At 40.7% G+C, this 27,653-nt stretch overlaps 2 protein-coding genes across 2 annotated transcripts; both read left to right on the top strand.

The window, feature by feature from the left end:
* The first annotated feature begins 346 nt into the window (after positions 1 to 346).
* LOC125159439 (late cornified envelope protein 1D-like) lies at positions 347 to 715 on the top strand. The gene has a single exon (XM_047847781.1). It carries the CDS (start codon positions 347 to 349, stop codon positions 713 to 715), a length of 369 nt encoding a protein of 122 aa, XP_047703737.1.
* A 9,742-nt stretch (positions 716 to 10,457) lies between these two features.
* On the top strand, positions 10,458 to 25,262 carry LCE6A (late cornified envelope 6A). Its single transcript, XM_053447917.1, is given in 2 exon segments — positions 10,458 to 10,710; positions 25,237 to 25,262. Coding segments are annotated over 2 exon segments (279 nt in total).
* Positions 25,263 to 27,653: the final 2,391 nt, after the last annotated feature.

The raw sequence follows: 27,653 nt of genomic DNA, 5'->3' as shown, positions 1-27,653 counted from the left end.
GGTTGACAAGATGGGAGAAATTACCACCTTCACTTATCAGATAATTAATCATAGTAGATTTTCTTCTTACTGGTTTTTGCCTCTGTTTCCTTTTTTTGTGAAATACAGAATAATCCCTGCCTACCTCAAACAGAAATTATGACTCAAGGGAGGCAGTGTGAGAGCATTTGCCTAACCACTAGAAATAATGAAAATTCCAGTGTTGAATTATCAACAACTCCATTTAAACTGTTAAAAATAAAGGCTCTAGAAATGATACTGAGAACAGGAAGGGGTGGGGTGGGGGGCTCTGTGTCCTGGGTCTGACTGTGTGACTCTTCCTCAGCTCCTGACCCCTCCTGCCGAGATGTCCTGCCAGCAGAACCAGCAACAGTGCCAGCCCCCTCCCAAGTGTCCCCCCAAGTGTCCTGCCCCCAAGTGCCCCCCCAAGTGTCCCCCAGTCTCTTCCTGCTGCAATGTCAGTTCTGGGGGCTGCTGTGGCTCCAGCTCTGGGGGCGGGGGCTGTTGTAGCTCTGGGGGTGGTGGCTGCTGTAGCTCTGGGGGTGGTGGCTGCTGTCTGAGCCACCACAGGCGACGCAGGTCCCACTGCCACAGGCACCAGAGCTCTGACTGCTGCAGCCAGCCCTCAGGGGGCTCTGGATGCTGCAGCCAGCCCTCAAGGGGCTCCAGCTGCTGTGGAGGGAGCAGCGGTCAGTCATCTGGAGGCTGCTGCTGACATGGACCCTGCCTGAGCCAAGAAGAGCAGACTTGGAAGCAACGAACTGCAGAGAACGTCATCTTTCTCCTCCTAGGCCTAACTCAGAGTCTGAGAGGTCCCAGAGAAGACTCTGAACTTGCAAAGACAATATGACATCTGTGGGGTTTAGAAATCAACTGTCTCCTACTCCCCCATCTGTTGGCCTTGGATCTCATCCCCATGTCAAAGTAACTCATGTTGTACCTTATTCCACAGTGCTCTCTGGCTGATGTAAAACAATAAAATCAGGAATCTGCTCAGCATGTTGTTCTGAAAGGATCATTTCTTTCCTGGATTATCATTGTTCTCCTCCACCTTGTCCTCTGCTGGTAGTGGCCTTGGAACCTCAGGGGCCAGAGAGCAATCTGGCCTAAACTGGGGTAAATGGAGGTGTAGCATGAAAGACAAAGGCTTCCCACTCTGTTTTGTACCATGTTGTCTGGGCTCTGAAGCAGATTGCTGTAACCAAGTCTCTGGTTACAAGTCTTTGGGGAAGAATTAAGAGGACAGTGTCCTGAATTCTTAATCATAGAAAATTTCTTATTCCCTTTGTTTCCCAGCAGTTAGGTTACCTTTTTGTAAACATAAATGCTTGAGCTTCTGGTCACTTTCAGGGCCCCAACCCCATGTTGTCCTCCCTCCATGTACTCATTCTGGTGCTCTTGACCTACCCCACCAAACATCCTTCCTCTCCCACCACACACACACACACACACACACACACACACACAAAGAAGAAGAAGAAAAAATCAAATTAATAAAATTAAAAAAGAAAAAAATAGACATATTTTGAAAATACATGTTTCCTACCCACCACTTCTGTAATACATTTAGGCCCAGAACATTTGGGAGTAAAAATTGCTCTTGTACTCACCTCCCAGCAAACCTTTCTTCCTCTTCTGGCTCCATTAAATCCTCTACACCTTTTTTCCCCCAAACATACCCTTTGTGCCACATTTGTGAGCTTGCCACTTCATTTCTGAGAAGCAGGGGTCTCTACAGAATAATGAACATGCTTCTTAAGTCCTGCATTTAAGACCCAACAGAAAGTGTTTCCAACTTAATTTCCAAGGTTTGCCCTTCATGGTGCTCCAAGAAAACTCATGCTTTTCCCACACTCAACAATTGACTCTTATCTAGAGATAACTCAGACTTGTACATCTTGATGTCTTTTATCTGGGAAGCAGTAGAGTTTACCATCTGTAGCTCAGTATCCAGAACATTTTACATCCTCATTAAATTCTATTCCCCCTTGAAGGCCCACCTCAAATATTGTCCTTTTGTAAAGCCTTATCTGGTCACCTAAGCAATTCCTCAAGCAGGTGGATGTTAAACAATCTGACTATAACCATCAGATTGAACAAACATAGCTTATGGGATGTAATAAAAATAGAAATTTTTAATATTATGCTACTATCTTTAAAATTTTATTCAATGGGATGATCTTCTAATTCCTAAAGACCTAGGAAGGCCTAGTGACTTTACAGCTCTTTCCAAGTAAATGAAATAATTTATTTTGAAGCACAAACCCAGTCTCAGTTTAGAAATTAAAATATTCAGTGTAAGAAATAGTCACAATGCCAAACTTGGTTTAATGGCACATTTGTCAGTCCTGTGGGGTGTGTAATCACATTAGGAAAAGGGAGCCTCTCCATTTCCTTCCTAATGTTTGTTGTTTCTTCTAGTCTTCAAAATGCATTTCTGATTGCTGCTTGGACACTGGGGGAAGGGGCACAGTCTACATGGGGTGCAATTTTCTTCTGATATTAGATGCAATTACTTAGCAGATTCCAGTCTCTGACTCCTCCTTTCCTTTATCTGTGATGTGAATGATGCCTCTCCTATGGCAGCAAGGTCACACCTGATTCCAGAATCTTCTCTTAAACAAAGGATGAAATGGCTTAGGACCAGTTGTTCTTTCCACTGTGATGGACATTTGGTCACAGGAAACTACACTAATGTACATTATTTGACTCACACTTGTAGAGGAACTTGCTTAGGTGACACAGCTGGTTTCATTTCCTTGCCATTTCCTGGGTAAGACTTGGGTCCTACTTCCTATCCCTGAAATCAGGGAGACATCTGGCAGACTCCTCCCTGGGAAAGAATTAAGAGGACAGTGTCCTGAATTCTTAATCATAGAAAATTTCTTATTTGTTTCCAGCAGTTAGGTTACTGTATATATATATATATATATATATATATATATATATACACAGTATATATATATATGTATATATATACATATATACATGTATATATGTATATATATATACACACAAATACATACACACACATATATATACTTATTATATATTTATATGTATTTATTGTATATTTACATATCAAATATTTATTATATATATAATTCTGTGAGATAATTATATATTATTTGTATATCATATATAATACATGATGTATGATAATATATATCGTTCAAAAACTATCTGCAAAGTTCCTCCAAAAGGGGACTCTTTTTTCTTGCTCAGCAAAGAGCTCTATCACTCTGACTTGGCTCTTAGGTGGGACATTTTCAGAATTCTGAGTGGTGTGGAGCATGGACTCTAGTCACACTTTGTGAGTGCCCATTTTACCATCTCCATTTAAAGGACACTGACTTTAGGCAATTTTGTTGATACAGCTGTCCTCTATATCTTTGCTTTCAGAGAAGTTCACCATGTCTGTTTTATGAAAAGCTCTGCCTCATACTCTGACACCATTTCCCAGACAACTCCTATGAAGCTGTCCCTGAACTTGGACTTGGGCTTTCTTCAGGGTGCAGCTTAGTCCTTGGGACAAGGCAGGGACACATGCATATTCCATCCCTCCATTGGTCTCCTCCTCCTTCCCCCTGTATGACATTGCCCCAACTCACCTTTGAATTTCTTTCACCTTCAGCCAAAAAAAATTGTTTAGAAAAGTGTACTTGAACTTTTTACAAATAGCCCAAGAATCTTGGTTAATTCTAACTAGAAACATCCATATAGCATGCGGCAAAGATTGTAAAAATTAAAAATGCCTATTAAAGGAATCAGGGAATTAAAAAAATCAGTCACTTCTTTCTTTTCTCTCCCTGAGTTTTTTAGAGTCAAATATTTCATATCTATGTTTTGTAAAATAGTCTTGATTTTTTTATCAAAATGTTTTTAATTAAAAATTTCACATGGTATTTAATTATTATTAATTTTACTTTGAGTTTATTTCACCTTGATAGTATTTTTTATTAATGAAATATAGTTGACCTACTATATTAGTTTCAGATGTACAACATAGTGATCTGACAATTCTATACATTACATAATGCTTACCAAGAAAAGTGTGCTTACCACCATCACCATACAATGTTATCACAATATTATTGACTATACTCCCTATGCTGTACTTTTCATCCCTGTCTTATTTATTTTATAACTAAAAGTTTGTACTTTCTTAATCCCCTTCACCTATTTTGCCTGTTTTCTACCCCCCTCCCTTGTGACAACCACCAGTTTGTTCTCTGTATTTATTAATCTGTTTCTGTTTTTGTTTTGTTTTGTTTTTTAACGTTTTATTTATTTTTGAGACAGAGAGAGACAGAGCATGAACGGGGGAGGGGCAGAGAGAGAGGCAGACACAGAATCAGAAGCAGGCTCCAGGTTCTGAGCCATCAGCCCAGAGCCCCACGCAGGGCTTGAACTCACCAGCCGCGAGATCGTGACCTGAGCTGAAGTCGGACTCTTAACCGACTGAGTCACTCCGGCGCCCCTGTTTTGTTTTTTAGATTATACTTATTAATGAAACTATATGGTATTTGTCTTCCTCTGTCTGACTTATTTCACTTAGCATAATACCTTCTAGATCATCCATGTTTTTGCAGATGGCAAGATTTCATTTTTTGATAAACTTGATATAGTCTTGATAGTCTTATTATAAACTGGATAAGTGGCCAATACCTCAAATTTATATTTTAATTCATGAAAAAACACAAGTGTCTGGTGGAGCAGATAGTAAGAACCCATCACAACTGCTGTGATTAATATGACCTCTAGATGTCCCTGTGTCTTTAGTTAATCATTCAAGATTCAAAGTCTCATGAGGATTCATCCATATGGCTGATCTTCAGCATGTATCTGCTCCTTGGCTATTTCAGAAAGCTAGAAGAGGGATGTATATTCCTTTGATGTCATTAACAAGAAAGCTCAAACACTACACGGGTTGGGCGATCCCTTCCAAAAAGTCAACTAGCATACTAACATGTATGGAGTTGATTGCTGGCCAAAGTGACACATGACCACCATGTTTTCTAAGTAGGAATTCTCAGACAAGAGGATTTTATATTTCTGAGGAATGTAATATTCCAGTTCGAAATGGGTCAGGGGTTGTCTCTCCTCGCTTATACTGGATACCTCCTAATGTCAGGTGCTATAAATATCTACCTCAGATTAGATTGTCATGAAAACAGAGGTTATGTTTCCCTACAAGGTCATGAAGATTTTTTCATACATGAAGAGTTTTATATTTTTAGTCCCATCAGTTAGGTTTGGATCCATTCTGAGTTTTTTTTAAAATACTGTAGGTAGGGAACAACTTCATTCTTTTACATGTGGATATATAGTTTCCCAGCACCATTTGTTGAAAAGACTATGGCTTCCTCAGTGAAATGTCTTGACACATTGTCAAAAATCAATTGACCAGGCATTGATGGGTTTATTTCTGAACTCTCAAATCTCTTAATTGGTCAGATCCAATTAGGTCCAGTGCCCTTTGCAGGTAGTTTTTGAGGGGATCTTTGAGGTTTGTTCTGAACCCAGAAGGGCTTTGCTTTCCTTGATTCTCTCTGGTAAACTAGCTGTCCTGCTGTGATTCAACGTATTGCTTCCATGGATAAGCAACTTTTCTTAATAAAATCTCCCTTATTTTTCAGAGTGGTTTTAGGTTTGAACTTCTCCCAAACTCTGTTCTGAATAAAGGAAGCTCCTTTGGCAAGAATCTCAAAGCTTTTTATCTTTTGGTTTACCCCTTCCGCTGGTCAAAATCTCTGAGCCACTGCTCTGGAGCTGAGTTTGGGGACAGTTTTGTCTGCTTCTCTTGGAGAGACATCCTGTTGTATGAGCAGGGCATTGTACTGGGATGGCAACCTCTAGTCTTCTTAAATTGCCTCTTCACCATGGATTTTCTATCCTAAAAGTGAGGTGAGGCAAAGGTGATAAGGGTTCCAGGATTCTAGGTCTGTTGGAACTGAGGTAGGATCACTGCCTGCCTCTTCAGTGGGAGCTGGGTAGAAGAAGGGAGCCCTGTGTATTGGCTGCCCCATCTTGGGATTTAGCCTCTGCAACATAGAGCTAGAGATGTTATGAGAAATGTTGGCTTTTAGTTGTTACTGACATTTAGTAGATTTTCTTGAATAAATGTTTTCTTAATTTGCCATAGGACAATTTATAGAAACTTTAAAAGTTTTTTTTTAAAGTAATTGTCAACAGTTATAGCTATTTTGTTGGGGAGATGGAGTTCTTCACACTGTCATTCCAGAAGTCATCCTGTAAAATCTTTGGTTCAATTTGGTTTAGATTTTCTTTGAGACTTAAGAAGACTCTACATCTTAAGATTTTATGTATGTATAGATTTATTTTATATTTTATTTTATATTTTTTAAAATTTATTTTATGAGGAGTATGGATAACTTTGAGCACAGTTTTATTTCTGTTCTTTAAATACCAGAAAATTCTCCTCTACTTCTCTCCTTTGGATGGGAGAAAAGGAGAACATAAGGGACTGAGCCTTTTGACGATGAATAGGTTACACTAAGCCTGTCCTTTGCTAGTGACAATTTCCTCTACTGAAATAAAAACCAAGAATTTAGACCCAGTGGTTTGTCCTCGTGATGTTACTTGTAGCCATGGGTACAAGTCAGGATTATGGTGGTTTGGCTACAGTTGTACCAGGAGGAAAACTCTAGGGACAGAAGATCTCTTAGTATCTATTCCTAGGAAAAAAAGGCAAGTATGAGTTCTGAAATAAGAAGTACCTGAACACTGACTCCAAATTGAATTTTTTGGTACAATCTAAATAAAAATATCATAGTATTCGGGAAATGTAGTTGAAGTGTCCACAGTGTGATGTAGGCAATCCACCTCACTTTAAGTCTCTGATTTTGTCATGGCCTGAGTTCATAGTCATGTGAAATTAATTGACTCAGGACATAATATATGGAAAGCATTCTGTAAACTGTTTTTACAAATGTTGATGACAAGGATTTTTCAATACCTAATAACTAATATGCATAATGAACCATTGCATTCACTGAAAAGAAATAGGATATATATGAGACATAGCCTCATGCTTGAAATGTTTACAATCTCACATTAAAATGTGCACAATAATAAATTACATGTGCAGCAAGCAATAAAGCCTCTGGAAGATTTTCTTGGTCAGGCATTACCAGGGAACCCATTACAGAAGATGTGAGGATTTAGATTGGTTCTTGAAAGATTTTCCAAAGACAAAGAGAAGAGGGGGAGAATACTCTCAGAAGAAGAACCAGCACAAAAAAGAAAAAGACAGAAATAAAGAAGGGAGAGAAGGAAGGAAGGAAGGAAGGAAGGAAGGAAGGAAGGGACATCTATTGCTCAGAGCAATAGGGTCACAACAAATTGGGACTAGGAATGAGAAGGGGTGGATAATTATCAGGGATGGGCTCCTGTCCCCAGCCCAGGATGGGATGCTAATAATAGTAGGAACAACATCATTCAAAATACTATCATTCTGATGTGGTACATGCAGGTGGACTAGTACCATTTTCAACCCATAACCAGAATTCACCTGCCTCTCTGTTTGCCCATCTTTCACTTATCATCTTGTGTTATCTATTAATGTGTAATGTGTTTGCACTATCTCTAGAGTGAAAGCTCCGAAGCATGAAGCAGGGCTCGTACTGCTTTTTGTATCCAGGACAGAGTAGGTGCTTAGCAAATACCAAATCATAGAATCATGCCATAGACACCTCTGCCAGGGAGAAATGGAGTGGCACTGGAGGGAGACACATGTCTGAGGTCCTGATCTGGAATTGGCTGGACTTGGAAGTCTAGTAGGGTGAGGGACTGCTCAAGGACTTCAAAAAGGCTCACTTCAGGGAGTGGACAAAGCCAGATGCTGCCTCCTCCACTAAATGTGCCAATCCTGGTGGGGTCAATCCCCAACACCGTGATGGAATTCACTGTACTGAAAATGACTGGACTCTGAGACTTCAGGGGGCCAGCATTATGAGGAGTGGTCTGGGGGAACTGGAGAGGAAGGGGGAAAGAGCCTCCAGAAAGAGTCCTCAGCCCTTGGGTAGAGGTGGTGTGGGTTGGGTGGTTGTTAGTTAACCTCAAGGAAATGCATTTGTGGTGCATGAGGTATCAGAGTGTGGGCTTATGTGGTATGAGTCTGGGTGGGGAAAAGGAACTGCTGTGATAGTAAGACAAGAGTTACTCTGCCCTCCCAGTGCTTACTGTCCATCACTCCTGTCTGAGGAGCAGTTAGGACTACTTCTGAGGCCTGACAGGGAGGAGAAGAGGGAAAGGGGGAAAAGGAGAGATAGGAGGGAGAAGGAAGTTAGGGAAGAAGGGTTCTGACCTCTGAGGCCCCATAACTCAGGTACTGTCTCCCCAGGGTCCTGTTCTAATAGGCTGAGAAAGGCTTCTTACCATCTCACCTTCTGTTTCACTTATATAGACTCTTCTTTTCAGCCAAACTACATGTCAAAGCCTGCCTCCCCCTGGGAGCCTTCTAAGATGAAGCAGGTGAGCCCTGGTAGTCTTGTCCTGCAGATTTACTCCAGCAGCTGTTCCTCTGGCCTTGTCCCACTCTCCAGTATTGTTAAGTTCTTACCTGTCATCCCACACACTGACCTTGCTCACCTTTGTACAATGTATGACTTGAAGTCTTTGAGGACAGCCCCTATAATCAGAAAATCCTTTGTAATAGCTCACCTTTTCCACTTACCTGTTTCCTGAGTCCCTACTGTGTCAGGCACTGAGAACACAGAGGAAAGCAAGACACTGTCCCTACCACCAGAAATTTCAACAGGATCTTTTCACTTAGCCAGGCATGTCTGCAGCTATTCTGAGACAGATGCCTCCAGAAGTGAAAGACTGTATTTCAATGAGAATGTTCCTACCGTAAGCACAGCCACCATGTGCTGATGTAAATTTTCATTATAGATAAGTGAAAACTTTTCACTCTGTAAAAAGCTTTTCCTTGGGGTCTCTCTATAATTACATAAGCAACTCCACTTTGCATTAAGAGGTAGCAGGGTTTATGAATGTTTTGTTCTCCACACTACTCACAGCTTGATCTTTAAGGTGAGGTTCACCCACCAATTTCTCTGTACTATTTAGGAAAGGGTGTTCCTAGAAGTCTTAGGTGGGGATACAAGAAGTTGAGATTTGGTCCACAAAACAAAAAACAAGTGGGTTTTTTATGTTTTTCTCCTATTTTTTGTTCTCCCCACATGCAAAGTCTATTTTAATGGCACATAGATTGTTCCATCCCACAAGTATTAATGAACATTTATGTCAAGGACAGAATCAGGCCCTAGGAATTTAGAATGCTAAAGGCAAGATCTTGTCATCAAGTAACTGTGTAACAAAGATGATAGGACAAATATGTAGGTCACCTTGATTATGAGCTGCTAAAAAGTCTGTGAGAGGTATCTCTGACATTCAGAGGAGGGAGGACTCAGATGTGGTCTGGCAGACCAGGCAAGTCTTCATGGAGGTGGTGGCCTTGAGCTGAGTGGAAGAAAGCATGGATAGAGAGTAGGGGTGGACCAGAAGTGTCTTCCTCACACTTGGGTGGCATTTAACCTAGTCCTTCCTTATCAATCCTAGAGACATCTCCATAGTCATCATGTCCCTCTCAGGTCCCCAGAGATGTCATCTAGACTTGGCCAGTGTACCCAGCCCACTCAGGCCACTCTGAAGGCTATAGCCTCTGGTTGTTCACTCACATGGGATTCCTTTGACCCACATCCTGCTGCGTGCCACTGAGGAATCCAGTCCTGGGAATTGTGAAACATTCACATAAATAGTCCACTCACAGCTGTCTTCCAATAACATGTAGCCTGAAGTCTTCACTGGAGGATGTATAAAAGGCCTCCAGACTCCTTCTTGGATGATTTGTCCACACATCCTCCTCTAGGGTGATACTACTTCTGGGTGGGGAAACACTTGGATGTCCCTCACCCAGGTGCTGCAAAAGCAGGCCTGATTTCTCCTCTCACCAGGTAAGAGAGCTTTAGGGAAGGGAAGTGGTCCCTGCAAAAGACCTCAAATTATTTAACATGGGAGAAAATTATAGAAGACAGAGGGATGAAGAGGCAAAGAAGATACAAGCAGGATTAGGACACTCAGAGCAAAGTAAGACTGAGTGAAGAAAGAGTAGAGATTTGCTTCTCCTTCACACTTGAACATGGTGGACACTGGCCTGGGAAAGTGGATGGTCTGCTCAACTCAGCTGCATTTTGTTTAAGAAGAATAAGTTATTAGCTTGGTTGTTGGTGAGTGGGTCCCCTGAGGGTTCCCACCATGGCTCACTCCCCCAATTTACCCTCTCAGACCCATTTCTGTCCTTCCTGGGATGGATTTTAGAAGGTTGTAAATGCCAGCTTCATTTTGACAGTCCCAGCCCATGGAGAAAGAATCAAGGCCCTGACCTAATCCAATGCTCTTTTTCCTTCCAGCTTCCACTCACTAGCCCACTGATGTCACAGCAGAAGCAGCAATATTGGGAGCCCCCTATTGCTCCCAAATGTACCCCTCCCCAGTGCCCAAACCCCTCCCTCCCTGCCTACTCTGCTCCTTTCTGTGACCTCCATCCAGGAGTCCAGGTCAGTGATTCCAGTTCCCAGAAGCCAGGAGATCAGAGTCTGGGACACTCTCAGAGGGCTCGCTGCAAGAAACCCTGCTGCCTCAGTGGTGCCACAGTCTACCACATCAAAGAGGAGGAGTGCTAAGGTGACTGGCCCAAAGGAGAGGGACACAGGTACAGTTTCTCTCTCCCTACCCAGGTTTCTGCTTTTATTCCGCTGGGAAGCTCAGGGTCCCCCCTTCTCATTTGGACTGGAAAACATTTCCTGGCCCCTATAAGCTGCACTCCTGCTCCTGTCTTCCACCCACTCCTTCATCTCAGCAACAACTTGGAGTTGAAGCTATGGCTGCTATGAACCCCTGAGATCCCTTGTAAGGGTTGAGGTGGAGGCTGCACCTTCTTCTTTCCTCCCAAGATGCTGACTGTTTCAAGATGCTGGTGATTCAAAGACACATGGTTTGAGATTTCTGTCTCTGTATCCTCATAGCTGTCAACCCATGTTGTTGCATAATCCTCGCACTGACAGCTTCAGTGTGGTAAGCATATGTTGAGCACCTACTCTATACTGTGCTCTGTGTTCCTCAATGTAATAGGAGATTTGTTCCTGTTCTAGAAAAGCTTACAATCTAGTGCGAGAAGCAATGTACGTTGTAGATTGAAATATGTATAATAATAAATATAATTTTAAGGTGATTGACATACTTCTTTTTTTCTCACTTTGTATGAACTCAAAGGAAGAAAAGAGTACAAAAAGTCAAGGACAGAAGGGAGAGACTCATCCTGACGGTGCAGATCAAAAGTGGTTTCCTGGGTCTTGGAAAGAGAAATCTGAAGCAGAGCATGCTGCTTGAGGGAGAACAGGCCTCTGGGGTAGTTGTTTTCAACAAGGCTTTTAAAGACAAGCAGACTTTGGTGCTGGGTGTGGAACGAGGGGAAGAACTTTCCAGGTGGAAATGGTCCTTCCACATACAAGTGGGGTACTTGCCAATGACATGGACTTCAACTTGGCTGGACTTCCAGGTGTGAGATGATCATATGAAACAACTCATAAGCCAGGTATGAAACCCCAGGTCCCAAAGGACTGTACCTTAGAAGACAGTCTGGGCCCATGCCTAGGGTCTGTTGCCCCAGGGTAGGGCAGACTTGAAATAAAGTAGAGGTACCTGGGGGCCTTGAGGCTTGAGGCTCAATGTAGTTGCATATCAGTGTAAGTTCCAGGTGATAATTTTTAGCTGATTCCCATTTTCCTGGGGGAAACTGAAAATATGTTTTTAACTAAGTACCCAGCCCAATGAATTCTATTGCTTAGTCTCAGGGCAGAGTGTCAGCTTGTCTATGATTCCCAAAACACAAGATGCCAATTTTGAAACCTTAGCAATCTTCCTGACTGCTGTGACCTGATTTTGCCTCTGCTAGCATATATCTCACTATATAGGTATATAGATAGAGCATAATTGTATATAATTATAATTTTGAATGTGTAATTTTTCTTTCTAAAAAATGATGCATACCCATATAAAGATATATTAATGTAGATAAGCATAAGGAAGATGATTAAGACCAATCAAAAATCTTACTGCCTAAAAATAACTCCTGCTAATAATTTCAGGATTATTTCCAAATTTTCTAAAGAAAGTCACAAAATGGGATAATTTCAGAATACTTTATAATCTGATCTTTTAATTAATAGTACAATTGTCAATATTCTTCTGTGCTAATAAATATTGATCAACACTATTATAGTCCATTATATGAATGCATCATGATTTGTGTAACGAGTTCCCTGATTCAGGGGACTTAATGTTGCTTCCATGTTTTGCCGTAAACAATAATAAAATAAACATTCTCATTGGTGATTATTCTTAGTAATTTTCCTAAGATAAATCTTTAGAGTTGGAATTTTAAAATTGTCAAAGACTATGAAGTTTTTTTTCAGACTCTCCAGAAAGATTGCATGTTAGAAGCAATTAAAATGCCTCCATTTAAGAAAATCATTTTGGAGAAAGAGACTTATTTTGTTCAAGAGCAAGAGTGGGGGTGCCTGGGTGGCTCAGTCAGTTAAGCTCCTGACTTTGGCTGAGGTCATGATCTCATGGTTCATGAGTTTGAGCCCCGTGTCAGGCTCTGTGCTGGCAGCTTGGAGCTTGGAGCCTGGAGCCTGCTTCAGATTATGTGTCTTCACCTCTCTCTGCCCCTCCCATGCTCATGCTCTGTCTCTGTGTCTCAATAATAAATAAATGTTAAATTTTTTTTTTAAACAGAGCAAGAGTGAGTACTATGTTAAAAAATTACTATAGCTAAAGGAAAGATCCACTTTGTGGGGAAATAAAAATATACTTTCTGAGGAACTTACCAAGTATCTACCTATTGTACTGCCATGAAATCTGTACTTTAAAAAAAAAAAAGATTAGATGCCTTCTCTTTTTGAAGTGAAAAAGCATGCTATTTATTGTATAAAGCAGTGTCTTATGAATTTTGATATACCATTGGTTGCACTTCCATATTTGGCTGATAAGTTTTAAATATCCTTGATTTTAGGTGTTCAGTTATGTTTGTGTGAGAGAATTCTGTGTGGAAAAATCTCATTTTTACCTAAGAAAAAAAGCAAAATGTCAACATTTGGTTGATTGTGTAATATCTAAGAATCTCTTTTCTTCTATTTTTATTTTTGTTCTATACAAAGGTGGACACTCACCAAACAACAATTAAAAAAAAAGTTTTGACTGAAACAAATTTTCTTTGACAAGAGTACTACTTAATATTTGGTCTCCTCAATTCTCCAGTCAGTACTTGGATTCCCCTTGGTAACTGTTCAACTTATATATTATTGCATACTACAGTGTCCAGTCTGCATCAAATTGATTTTGAAATTCCTACCTTGAAAAAAATCTACTAATTTTATCATTATTTTTCTTCATAAAGGTCTGCATTTGGCATCTTTGCATTTTCTAAATATGTCTGTACATCAAAAATGTTAATATTGTTAATTTTTTTTTGGTGTGGATTCAGTAAGGTTTCATTTTAATATTGTACATTTACATTTTTCCTATAATAAATAATTAAAATGTAAACTTCACATTTTGTGCAAAACATCTTATATCCAAAATCTTATATTTATAGGGATATCCAAAACAGTTAAATGGTACAACCACTTTTCTTTTGACTCTAACTACACACTTTTAATGAATGTTAAATAGTTACACATTTTCAACATTTTCTAATTAGGTAATTTTATTTTGACAGAGTATTTGATATTTAATATGTTCTTTTGTCTAATTTTTAAAAATTGTTACCGCAGTATTGCATGGGCTAAGTGAAAAACATGTAAATTTTTTAAGAAAGTGAGCTGTGATGTTTTAAAGAGTTCCTAGAGGGACTTTGAAAGACTCCTGGGTGAGCCATTCAACAGGGCTCTGTCCTCTTCCAACCAGTAGTCATAGCAGCCTTCCAGAAGGGACATTTTCACTTGGGAACTGAACTGAACCCAGTGGCCTCAGGTCAGGTCAGCCCTGCCTCAGAGTGCCCGGCTCCCTGTGGTCTCCATTTGCCATAGACGTTCTCTCACCAGCCTGGCCCCTTGGTCACCTCTAGGGAAGCTAGCCTAGCTTATGCCCTGGGTCCAGTGTGTTTTCAGCAGCTTACTTTACAACGTCTGGTGGACCATACTTTGTTACTACATACCATGTGTTCCATGATATAACACAAATAGTAATAAAAAGTCATTGCTTTATTTTTTCCTGTAAAGCTGTCACAAATAAAATATGAAAACAAAATCATCCTAAGCCAAAAGAAGCTATGTTGTGCTGATGTGATCTCTTATTTAATGGGAAGTCAGGAAATGTTGCCTCAGCTTGGCAGGTGAAGAAACTGGGTTTGAGTTATAGTATTTAAAGTTATAGCGGTAAGCCAATAGGAGCATGAAAAATAAAACATGTCTAAATAAAAGGGAGGGTGGGATGGGATGGTGAACGTGGTCCATTGTGCTTCATTGGGGAAGTGAATAGATATGTCTAGAAGGAGACAAAGAAATAAATGCATACGCTGATTATTTAGAATGAGACATTTCTTTTCATATTACAACCTATTGGATTACCTGATTTTTAATTTGCATGTAAATGTATTACTTTATTTTAAAAACAAATGAAATCACATCCCATTTTTACACACATCTGTGTGTACTTGTCAGAACAAGTACATGTTCAGACCCCAGTCAAATGAAACCCATTTCAAATCTTTGAAAACCCTGTGATCTTATGCAAGTTTCTGTGCCTTTCTAGGCCTCAGTTTTCTCATCTAAAAATTAGGTGGGGTGCTTTGGTGGCTCAGTTGGTTGAGTGTCTGACTTTGGCTCAGGTCATGATCTCATGGTTCATAGGTTCAAGCCCCAAGTCGGTCTCTGTGCTGACAGATCAGAGCCTGGAGCCTGCTTCAGATTCTGTGTCTCCTCTGCTCACACTCTCTCTGTCAAAAATAAATAAACATCAAAATAAAATTTTTAAAATTAGATAAAATAATAGTAGCCTCATGAGGCTGTGGAGGGGATTATATATGATGTCATAGGTAACATTTTGACATATTTAGCTCAATAAATATTAGTTGTAACATATTTGGCATGCACTTAATTTTTTAATAGGTTTTTTATTTAGAATAGTTATAGATTTACAGGAAAGTTGCAAAGATAGTATAGAGAATTTCCCATGTTTACTGCATGTGGTTTACTCTGTGGTTCAGATCTTACATTAGCATGGTATGTTTGTTACAATTAAAGAATTAATATTAAGATATTGTTTTTTATTTAAAAATTTAAAAAAATTTTAATGTTTATTTACTTTTGAGAGAGACAGAGAGATCATAAGTGGGGGAGGGGGGGGCAGAGAGAGAGAGGGAGACACAGAATATGAAGTAGGCTCCAGGGTCTGAGCTGTCAGCACAGAGCCCAACTTGGGGCTTTAACCTACGAGCAGTGAGATAATGACCTGAGCCAGAGTCGAATGCTCAATCAACTGAGCCACCCGGGTGCCCCTGTATTATTATCAACTAAAGTCCATATCCATACTCTATTCAGGTTTCCTTAATTTTTACTAAATGTCATTGTTGTGTTCCTGGATTCCATTTAGGGCACCACATTACATTCAGTTGTCTTGTCTCCTTAGGGTCCTCTTGACTGTGATAGATGCTTAGACTACTTATTTTTGATGACCTTGAGAGTTTTGAGGTATGTATTTTGTAGAATGTCTCTCAACTGGGATTTGTGTGGTGTGTTTTTCAAGTTCTTAGAATGGGATTATGGATTTGGGGGGAGGAAAATCACAGGAATAAAGCCATTCTCATCCTATTATATCAAGGGTACATGCTATCAACATGACCTCACTGTTGACACTGATTCTCACCATCTGTCTATGGCAGTGTTTGCAGGTTTTCCATGTAAAGGTCCTCTTTTTCTTTCCCTTTCCATGCTCTTCTCTTTGTAAGGAAGTCACTAAGTGTAGCCCATTCAAAGAGGTAGGGAGTTACACTCTACTTCCTTGAAGGGACAGTATCTATAAGTTATTTGGAATGTTTCTGTAAGATTTGTCTGTTCATATTTCTCTCTCTCTCTCTTTCTCTCTCTCTTTCTAACATCATTTATTAATATCAGTATTGACTCATGGATATTGGATAACTATATTATATTTTGGGTTGTAATCCAATGCCATGCTTTCTATTTTGTTGTTCATAACCTTCCAGCTTTGGGACCTCTCTCAGTCAGCTCCTGTGTCCTTTTTTTAAAGCACATCCTTACTGTAGGGCACTATGTATCATATGCTTCAGGCTCACTTTGTATAATCTCTGACCCAGACCTAGATTCAGCTATTTTTATTATGACCCCTGGTTTCTTTTATTGGGAAATTGATTGTAAACCAAGATCTGAGAGCTGGTTTATTCCTTACTACTGGGGTGTCATCACTTCTCAGTACTTGGAAATATATGTGTGTATAGTAACCAGCATCTACACACATACCTATAATTATTTTAGTCATAATCCCTCTGTATCTATATTAAGCTAAACATGAGTTCATAATGTCTACATTAATTCAGTGTCCCATGGTTTATTCTAGACTTTGTAAAAGGAGATTTCAAAATGGAGCAAGCAAGCCTAGCTAGGAGGCCAAAGGAGAGAAATTCATGTGCATCCTTATGGGAGAAACTAAATTTTTGCCAGCTGTGAAAAGTTAAGCTCAGCCTGAACTTAACTCCCTCCTCACTATGGCCCCTGAATTGTTTGCATTCTTCATTTGGGAAGGAGCCAATGTGATTTGACAAGTTTCAATCCCTCATTTGCATATTAATCCAACCAATCCCAGTTAACCTGGTTTGTTTGTTTATTTGTTTGTTTGTTTAATGTTTATTTATTTTTTGAGAGAGAGAGAGACAGAGTGCAAGCAGCGTAGGGGAAGAGAGAGAGGGAGTCACAGAATCCAAAGCAGGCTCCAGGCTCTGAACTGTCAGCACAGAGCCCTGTGCAGGGCTCGAACTCACGAACTGAGAGATCATGACCTGACCTGGAGTCAGATGCCTAACTGACTGAGCCACCCAGGTACCCTGAAGTTAACCTGTTTTAAACCCCTGTTTTGCATGGAGGACCTAAATGACCGTTGTATTCATGACCCTTTTCCTTTACCACTCTCCCTGGCAGCCTCTTAGTTTTTCTCACAACACAAGTCAGGTTTTTACCTGAATCTGTCTCTGGAATTGCAATTCTAGTTGCCCAAATAAATACCTATTTGTTTAAATTTTCAGTGAATTCTTTCTTGGCCAACATCTCTTTCTTTCTTATCTACAACCTCTCACTTGAACAGTGAGAAATCTAGTTCCTTCCATCTGCACACATTCACATATTTGTTCAATCCCAGTATGCAGATATGAGGTCCTCTACTGTGAAAACAAAATTGTGGAATGCGTTGGAGTCAGTGCATGCTAAATGAGCAATTTTTTCTTTCCTCTAGAGGCTATAAAGACTATTGATTAAAAGGAAAGAATGAGTGAGCCAGCATCCTTGAGGCTGGGTAAGGATGGGTCAAGGGAAAGACAGGGCATCATGAGGATCAAGGGACTGAATTGAAATGGACAGTCTTTCATGAGGACCTTCACCCACCAGAGATCATCTCCTAAACAGAGGCTCTGCTTGGTTTCCTCCTTCCACCATCCCACCCTAGCAGACCCTCTTCCTACATGGTTTTGGCACAAAAGGTGAGATCAATGGATACCCATGTAGGACTGTGGGCAGGAGAAAGCCTCACTCCATACCCAGGAACATGTTAGAACCAGTTTGGATTCTTCCTATGAACCAGAGCAGGAGAGGGCATAGCATCTTTGTCATAAAACTACAAGTGGAAAATCAGAAAGCAATGGGAAATAGACTGTGAGTTGAGAAAAGAGCACAAATATTCAATCTGTGACCTACACAGTTATTATACCTCAGACTAATGATTAGTTCTGAGCTTCCTGAAAGATAAAATATACAGAGGCAAATGGTCTAATATATACAGACTTCAAGGGAATTATTGCCCTCCTAACAGTGGAATCTAAAGGAATTTTTTTGCAGTGATCAGCGATATACTTAACGACATTCCTAGAACACAATCACAGATGAAAATGACAAAGCACTATTGTTTTGTCTCCCACTGAAAAAGTCATGTTGTATTAAAATCTTATGCAATGTAATGCTGCTTATGCAATGGCAGAGACGGTCAATGAAGAAAAAGCAGATGCCTGAAAGCAGAAGATCTCTCAGGTCTATTTAGAGCTTTGTTCACGAGGGATGGAATTGACCCATCCTTGAAATGTGGCCAACAAAATATCTCCATTCTTCATTCTGGTGTGAGATATGCTTGACTTAAGATAAAGGGGCCTAAATACATGACTTTCTGCTTCATTCACCCCCTGCTTGTGTTATCTACCATGTGACAAGTACAGGACCCCTGCCCCACCTCTCTCTCTCTCACACACACACAAACCCATGCACACACACACACACACACACACACATCTCTCTCACACACATATCTCTCTCTGCCTCACATACACACACACACGTCTCTCTAACACACACGTGCACACATGTCTCTCACAAACATTTGCACACATATGTCTCTCACACACACACATCTCTAACACACACATCTGTCTCTCACGCACACACATGTCTCTCTCTCACATACATACACACACATGCCTGTCACACACACCTTTCTCTGTCTCACATACACATGCTCACACGTCTCTCTCACACACACACGCACACACACAAACATCTGTCTCACATACACACACTTCTCTCTCTCACATACACACACACACGTCTCTCTCTGTCTCACATACACAAACACGCCTCTCTCTAACACACACATGGACACACACGTCTCTTTCACACACACACACGTCTCTTTCTCACATACACACACACATCTCTCTCTTACACACACATGCACACACACACGTCTCTCTCACACACCCCTCTCTCTCACACACACAAATATGTCTCTCTCTCACATGCACACAATACACACACACGTTAACTTCCATACTTCTCTCTAGTTCGCACTTGCCATCCTTCTCCCTGGAGCTTCAGCATGCCCTTCCTACGAGCGCCTATAGTTGTCTCCATTGTTCTCCTTCTGATTGAAGGTCCTAGAAATTCTACTTTTCTCTCTGACAGGTCCTTTCTGTCCTGTTTCTTTTTTTTATTTTCAATATATGAAGTTTATTGTCAAATTGGTTTCCATACAACACCCAGTGCTCATCCCAAAAGGTGCCCTCCTCAATACCCATCACCCACCTTCCCCTCCCTCCCACCCCCCATCAACCCTCAGTTTGTTCTCAGTTTTTAAGAGTCTCTTATGCTTTGGCTCTCTCCCACTCTAACCTCTTTTTCTTCCTTCCCCTCCCCCATGGGTTTCTGTTAAGTTTCTCAGGATCCACATAAGAGTGAAAACATATGGTATCTGTCTTTCTCTGTATGGCTCATTTCACTTAGCATCACACTCTCCAGTTCCATCCACGTTGCTACAAAGGGCCATGTTTCATTCTTTCTCATTGCCCTGTAGTACTCCATTGTGTATATAAACCACAATTTCTTTATTCATTCATCACTTGATGGACATTTAGGCTCTTTCCATAATTTGGCTATTGTTGAGAGTGCTGCTATAAACATTGGGGTACAAGTGCCCCTATGCATCAGTACTCCTGTATCCCTTGGGTAAATTCCTAGCAGTGCTATTGCTGGGTCATAGGGTAGATCTATTTTTAATTTTCTGAGGAACCTCCACACTGTTTTCCAGAGTGGCTGCACCTATTTGCATTCCCACCAACAGTGCAAGAGGGTTCCCGTTTCTCCACATCCTCTCCAGCATCTATAGTCTCCCGATTTGTTCATTTTGGCCACTCTGACTGGCGTGAGGTGATATCTGAGTGTGGTTTTGATTTGTATTTCCCTGATGAGGAGCGATGTTGAGCATCTTTTCATGTGCCTGTTGGCCATCTGGATGTCTTCTTTAGACAAGTGTGTATTCATGTTTTCTGCCCATTTCTTCACTGGGTTATTTGTTTTTTGGGTGTGGAGTTTGGTGAGCTCTTTATAGATTTTGTATGCTAGCCCTTTGTCCGATATGTCATTTGCAAATATCTTTTCCCATTCCGTTGATTGCCTTTTAGTTTTGTTGGCTGTTTCCTTTTTAGCTTTGTTGGCTGTGCAGAAGCTTTTTATCTTCATAAGGTCCCAGTAATTCATTTTTGCTTTTAATTCCCTTGCCCTTGGGGATGTGTCGAGTAAGAGATTGCTATGGCTGAGGTCAGAGAGGTTTTTTCCTGCTTTCTCCTCTAGGGTTTTGATGGTTTCCTGTCTCACATTCAGGTCCTTCATCCATTTTGAGTTTATTTTTGTGAATGGTGTGAGAAAGTGGTCTAGTTTCAATCTTCTGCATGTTGCTGTCCAGTTCTCCCAGCACCCTTTGTTAAAGAGATTGTCTTTTTTCCATTGGATGTTCTTTCCTGCTTTGTCAAAGATGAGTTGGCCATACGTTTGTGGGTCTAGTTCTGGGGTTTCTATTCTATTCCATTGGTCTATGTGTCTGTTTTTGTGCCAATACCATGCTGTCTTGATGATGACAGCTTTGTAGTAGAGGCTAAAGTCTGGGAATGTGATGCCTCCTGCTTTGGTCTTCTTCTTCAAAATTACTTTGGCTATTCGAGGCCTTTTGTGGTTCCATATGAATTTTAGGATTGCTTGTTCTAGTTTCGAGAAGAATGCTGGTGCAATTTTGATTGGGATTGCATTGAATGTATAGATGGCTTTGGGTAGTATTGACATTTTGAGAATATTTATTCTTCCAATCCATGAGCAGGGAATGTCTTTCCATTTCTTTATAGCTTCTTCAATTACCTTCATAAGATTTCTATAGTTTTCACCACACAGATCTTTTACATCTTTGGTTAGATTTATTCCTAGGTATGTTATGCTTCTTGGTGCAATTGTGAATGGGATCAGTTTCTTTATTTGTCTTTCTGTTGCTTCATTGTTAGTGTATAAGAATGCAACTGATTTCTGTACATTGATTTTGTATACTGCAATTTTGCTAAATCATGTATCAGTTCTAGCAGACTTTTGGTGGAGTCTATCGGATTTTCCATGTATAGTATCATGTCATCTGCAAAAAGTGAAAGCTTAACTTCATCTTTGCCAATTTTGATGCCTTTGATTTCCTTTTGTTGTCTGATTGCTGATGCTAGCACTTCCAACACTATGTTAAACAACAGCGGTGAGAGTGGACATCCCTGTCGTGTTCCTGATCTCAGGGAAAAAGCTCTCAGTTTTTCCCCATTGAGGATGATGTTAGCTGTGGGCTTTTCATAAATGGCTTTTATGATCTTTAAGTATGTTCCTTCTATCCCGACTTTCTCGAGGGTTTTTATTAAGATACGCTGCTGAACTTTGTCAAAGGCCTTTTCTGCATCGATTGACAAGATCATATGGTTCTTATCTTTCCTTTTATTAATGTGATGTATCACATTGATTGATTTGCGAATGTTGAACCAGCCCTGCATCCCAGGAATGAATCCCACTTGATCATGGGGAATAATTCTTTTTGTATGCTGTTGAATTCGGTTTTCTAGTATCTTAATGAGAATTTTTGCACCCACTTTCATCAGGGATTTTGGCCTGTAGTTCTCTTTTTTTACTGGGTCTCTATCTGGTTTAGGAATCAAAGTAATACTGGCTCATAGAATGAGTCTGGAAGTTTTCCTTCCCTTTCTATTTCTTGGAATAGCTTGAGAAGGATAGGTATTATCTCTGCTTTAAACGTCTGGTAGAACTCCCCAGGGAAGCCATCTGGTCCTGGACTCTTATTTGTTGGGAGATTTTTGATGACTGATTCAATTTCTTCACTGGTTATGGGTCTGTTCAAGCTCTCTATTTCCTCCTGATTGAGTTTTGGAAGCGTGTGGGTACTTAGGAATTTGTCCATTTCTTCCAGGTTTCCCAGTTTGTTGGCATGTAATTTTTCATAGTATATCCTGATAATTGCTTGTTTCTCTGAGGGATTGGTTGTAATAATTCCATTTTCATTCATGATTTTATCTATTTGGGTCATCTCCCTTTTCTTTTTGAGAAGCTTGGCTAGAGGTTTATCAATTTTGTTTATTTTTTCAAAAACCCAACTCTTGGTTTCGTTGATCTGCTCTACAGTTTTTTTCAATGCTATACTGTTTATTTCTGCTCTGATCTTTATTATTTCTCTTCTTCTGCTGGGTTTAGGCTGTCTTTGCTGTTCTGCTTCTATTTCCTTTAGGTGTGTTGTTAGATTTGTATTTGGGATTTTTCTTGTTTCTTGAGATAGGCCTGGATTGCAATATATTTTCCTCTCAGGACTGCCTTCACTGCATCCCAAAGCGTCTGGATTGTTGTATTTTCATTTTCATTTGTTTCCATATAGTCCTTAATTTCTTCTCTAATTGCCTGGTTGACCCATTCATTCTTTAGTAGGGTGTTCTTCAACCTCCATGCTTTTGGAGGTTTTCCAGACTCTTCCTGTGGTTCATTTCAAGCTTCATAGCATTGTGGTCTGAAAGTATGCATGGTATGATCTCAATTCTTGTATACTTATGAAGGGCTGTTTTGTGACCCAGTATGTGATTTGTCTTGGAGAATGTTCCATGTGCACTCAAAAAGAAAGTATATTCTGTTGCTTTGGGATGCAGAGTTCTAAATATATCTGTCAAGTCCATCTGATCCAATGTATCATTCAGGGCCCTTGTTTCTTTATTGACCATGTGTCTAGATGATCTATCCATTGCTGTGAGTGGGGTGTTAAAGTCCCCTGCAATTACCACATTCTTGTCAATAAGGTTGCTTAAGTTTGTAATTGTTTTATATATTTGGGGGCTCCTGTATTTGGCTCTTAGACATTCATAATTGATAGTTCTTCTTGATGGATAGACCCTGTAATTATTATATAATGACCTTCTTCATCTCTTGTTACAGCCTTTAATTTAAAGTCTAGTTTGTCTGATATAAGTATGGCTACTCCAGCTTTCTTTTGACTTCCAGTAGCATGATAGATAGTTCTCCATCCCCTCACTCTCAATCTAAAGGTGTCCTCAGGTCTAAAATGAGTCTCTTGTAGACAGCAAATAGATTGGTCTTGTTTTTTTTACCCATTCTGATACCCTATGTCTTTTGGTTGGCACATTTAGTCTATTTACGTTTAGAATTATTATAGAAAGATATGAGTTTAGAGTCATTGTGATGTCTGTAGGTTTCATGCTAGTAGTGATGTCTCTGGCACTTTGTCTCACAGGATCCCCCTTAGGATCTCTTGTAGGACTGGGTTAGTGGTGACGAATTCCTTCAGTTTTTGTTTGTTTGGGAAGACCTTTATCTCTCCTTCTATTCTAAATGACAGACTTGCTGGATAAAGGATTCTCGGCTGCATATTTTTTCTGTTCATCATATTGAAGATCTCCTGATATTCCTTTCTGTAGAGTTTCAGTAGAGAGATCAGTCACGAGTCTTATAGGTCTCCCTTTATATGGTAGAGCACATTTATCCCTAGCTGCTTTCAGAATTTTCTCTTTATCCTTGTATTTTCCAGTTTCACTATGATATGTGATGCAGAAGTTCAATTCAATTTATGTCTGAAGGAAGTTCTCTGGGCCTCTTGGATTTCAATGCCTTTTTCCTTCCCCAGATCACGGAAGTTCTCAGCTATTATTTCTTCAAGTATGCCTTCAGCACCTTTTCCCTCTCTCTTCCTCCTCTGGAATACCAATTATACGTAGATTATTTCTCTGTAGTGCATCACTTAGTTCTCTAATTTTCCCCTCATACTCCTGGATTTTTTTATCTCTCTTTTTCTCAGCTTCTTCTTTTTCCATAATTTTATCTTCCTGTTCACCTATTCTCTCCTCTGCCTCTTTAATCTGAGCTGTGGTCGTCTCCATTTTATCTTGCGGCTCGTTAATAGCATTTTTTAGCTCTTCCTGGTGGTTCCTTAGTCCCTTGATCTCTATAGCAAGAGATTCTCTGCTGTCCTTTATAGTGTTTTCAAGCCCAGCGATTCATTTTATGACTATTATTCTAAATTCACTTTCTGTTATGTTGTTTAAATCATTTTTGATCAGTTCATTACCTGTTGTTATTTCCTGGACGTTTTTCTGAGGGGAATTCTTCCGTTTGGTCATTTTGGATAGTACCTGGAGTGGTGTGGGAGTGTGGGGCACTTCCCCTGTGCTGTCTTGAATAACTTGTGTTGGTGGGCGGGGTGCAGTCAGACTTGATGTCTGCCCCAGCCCACTGCTGGGGCCACAGTCAGACTGGTGTGTGCCTTTTCTTCCCCTCTCCTAGGGGCGGGATTCACTGTGGGGTGGCATGGCCCATCTGGGCTACTTGCACACTGCCAGGCTTGTGGTGCTGGGGATCTGGTGTATTAGCTGGGGTGGATTGGCAAGGTGCACAGGGGCAGGAGGGGTAGGCTCAGCTCACTTTTCTTTCAGAGATCTGCTTCCAGAGGGGTGCTGTGGCACCGGGAGGGAGTCAGACCTGCCACTGGAGGGATGGATCCGCAGAAGCACAGTATTGGGTGTGTGCGTGGTGCAAGCAAGTTCCCTGGCAGGAACTGGTTCCCTTTGGGATTTTGGCTGGGGGATGGGTGAGGGAGATGGCGCAGGAGAGAGCCTTTGTTCCCCGCCAAGCTGAGCTCTGTCGTCTGGGGCTCAACAACTCTCCCTCCATTGTCGTCCAGCCCTCCCGTTTTCCGAGCAGAGCTGTTCACTTATAATCTTCCAGATGTCAAGTCCCGGTTGCTGTCGGAACACACTCCATCCGGTCGCTTCGCTTTTGCAAGCCAGACTAGGGGGCTCTGCTTGGCCGGCGGGCCGCCCCTCCGCCCCGGCTCCCTCCCGCCAGTCCGTGGAGTGCACACCGCCTCTCTGCCCTTCCTACCCTCTTCCGTGGGCGTCTCGTCTGCGCTTGGCTCCGGAGACTCCATTCTGCTAGTCTTCTCGTGGTTTTCTGGGTTATTTAGGCAGGTGTAGGTGGAATCTAAGTGATCAGCAGGACGCGCGGTGAGCCCAACGTCCTCCTACGCTGCCATCTTCCCAGGATCCTCCTTTCTGTCCTGTTTCTATTGCCACAGGACTAGCAGTGAATGCCACACCCTAAGCCCCATGCAGACTCAGCCCCTGCCTGAACCAAGCCCTAGCCCTACTGTGTCTTTAGTGCCTACTTAGTTTGATCTCATAGCTTTCAGATGAGTGAATTGTAGGGAACTTTCCTGATTATAGCTTCATATAATAACCCCGATATATGAAAACCATTTCCCAAATATTTGACTCTAATTCACCTTGAATTCTTGTCTGATCCATTTCAGTATCCATTGTCATAGCTACAGCCCCAACCCATGCATGCCCCATGAGATTTCTATAGGAGGTGGTGGTGGTCCTGGGGGTAGGGTGGAAAGAGGATAGTGAAACCAGCTTGTCTGGGTCCTGACAAATTCTCTTGGCATTTACTGGTATTTGGAAAGACTATTTGCAAGTCTTTCGAGAAATAAAAATGTAGGTTTTCATCACTGAGGAATTCTGAACTATCCAAATAATTACCATTAAATTATTATAAATATTACAACAAAGGATAGTGAACTAACCAAATAACAACAATAATAAATTATTATATAAATATTATAACAAGGGACAATGAACCACCCAAATATCAAATATTATTATTATTATAAATATTACAACAATAATAGCACAAAGAGCAACAGCAATAATCTGTATTTACACAGAGCTTACTGTGGAGGAACACTCTACTATTACCATATACATACTACTTATTTAATCCTCACAACAGTTTTAGGAAATAGAATTAATGTTTATCACGTTTTACACATGAGCAATTGAGGCACAGAGAAGACAAGTGACAAGCCTAATTTTGTGCAACTAATAAATAAGGGAACTTGGAATATAAGCCAGATGATCTGGGTGCAGACATAGACGCTTAACTCTGATGTTGTGCCCCCAAGGGGGTGGTGTTGAATGAATCTGCTGTCCTCTTGCTACCTGTGTCCCTCTCCTCCTCTGCCCACCCCCAGGCATAAACAATGGGTTGGAAATCAATTGACCTTAGGTATAGTTCTAATTCTGCCACAATTTTCACTGTGTGAATTGAGTAAAATGACTTTGAATCTTCAACTCTTAGTTGTGGAAGGAAGGCATATAACTAAGACAAATAGCATATTTATTATTCATTAATTCAGTCATTCAACAAGTACTTAAGTGCCAGCTATGTCAAGAATGGCTTTTTTGAAGCATTATCATCATTTATTATCTAGTGCATGCATTTATAAAGAAAAATTTCTAACAAAGATAATAGAAAGAAATGGGCTGCTTTGTGAGGTAAAGAGTTCTCCAACTAAAAGTCAGTTTATCCCAGAAAGCTTATCATTAAGCATACAGGAGAGAATATGGAAGCGCCAGGTAGAAAAATATACTAGATGTGTGCTAAGACCCCTCGAGGGCTGAAGGATTTTGTGAATTGCCTGTCCTCCCTATGTCTGCTGTCTATGAGGATCCCCAGAAGAGCTTGTAGGAAGGTAGGAGGCTGTGGGAACGTTACCGGAATGTTTTGTGGGCTGGCTACAGTTCTATTGTACTTCAAGAACAGAACACTCTAGGACTATAGTTTCCAAACTAGCAGAATCCCCTGGGAATTTAAACATTGCAAATGCTTAGAACTCATTATGTGGAGATTATAACTCAATAGGCCTCAGTTGGGGACCAGGAATCTGAACTTTAAAAGTGTTTTTCAGATGGTACAACCAGGTTTAGAATCCCTGATCTATAACAGCACCTAGACCAAGACTGAAAGAACAACTTCCTTGTTTCAAGCAATCCTTGCTGGGTTGGCTTTATCACTTCAGAACCAAGAAACTGTGATCTGCACTTGCTCTTAAACTCTCCAATGCTCAGTTTTTCTGTATGTAGTGATATCCACCCCACAGGGTTGTTAAGAGGCAAAAACAAATCATATGAAATGTGGTACAAATGTTAGGGAGAGGTGGGTGACCACTGTCTCTGAAAGTATGAATGGCTGAGAACTATACGTTCACAGAATAACAGAACAGAAAGTCCTGATGTCACAGATGATAGTGCAGGCACAAAAAGTCTGAGGAACTTGCCTAAGTCTTAATAATGAGCGCCCCCTATGCTCATATTTTATAGTAGTGGCCTTCCTAGGTAAAGATAATTATTGGATCAGTAGTTGCAGTGGTGGTGGTAAAAGGTTTTCACAGTCCTTATCCTTCTCTGATGATTCTGAAGATGTGTTAATTGCAGGATAGAAAATACAGTCTCTGAGTTATCTTCCTTTGGCACAGTGGGGAGAATGATAGTGAAGTCATTAGCATGGTGTTGTGATGAGTCAGAGACATTATCAGTACAGCAGTCTTTAAGAATGGGAAGATGATGGAGCCAAAGAGCTGTCCTGTGAAGCCTGGTGGGAGGTACTTACTATGACATCAGAAGAGAGGAATGAAGTCACACAGGAGCAAGA

The sequence above is a fragment of the Prionailurus viverrinus genome, unplaced genomic scaffold, assembly GCF_022837055.1.
Source record: "Prionailurus viverrinus isolate Anna unplaced genomic scaffold, UM_Priviv_1.0 scaffold_50, whole genome shotgun sequence".
Taxonomy (NCBI): domain Eukaryota; kingdom Metazoa; phylum Chordata; class Mammalia; order Carnivora; family Felidae; genus Prionailurus; species Prionailurus viverrinus.
The sequence above is the reverse complement of the archived record's forward strand: the minus strand, read 5'-3'. Positions and strand labels throughout refer to the sequence as shown.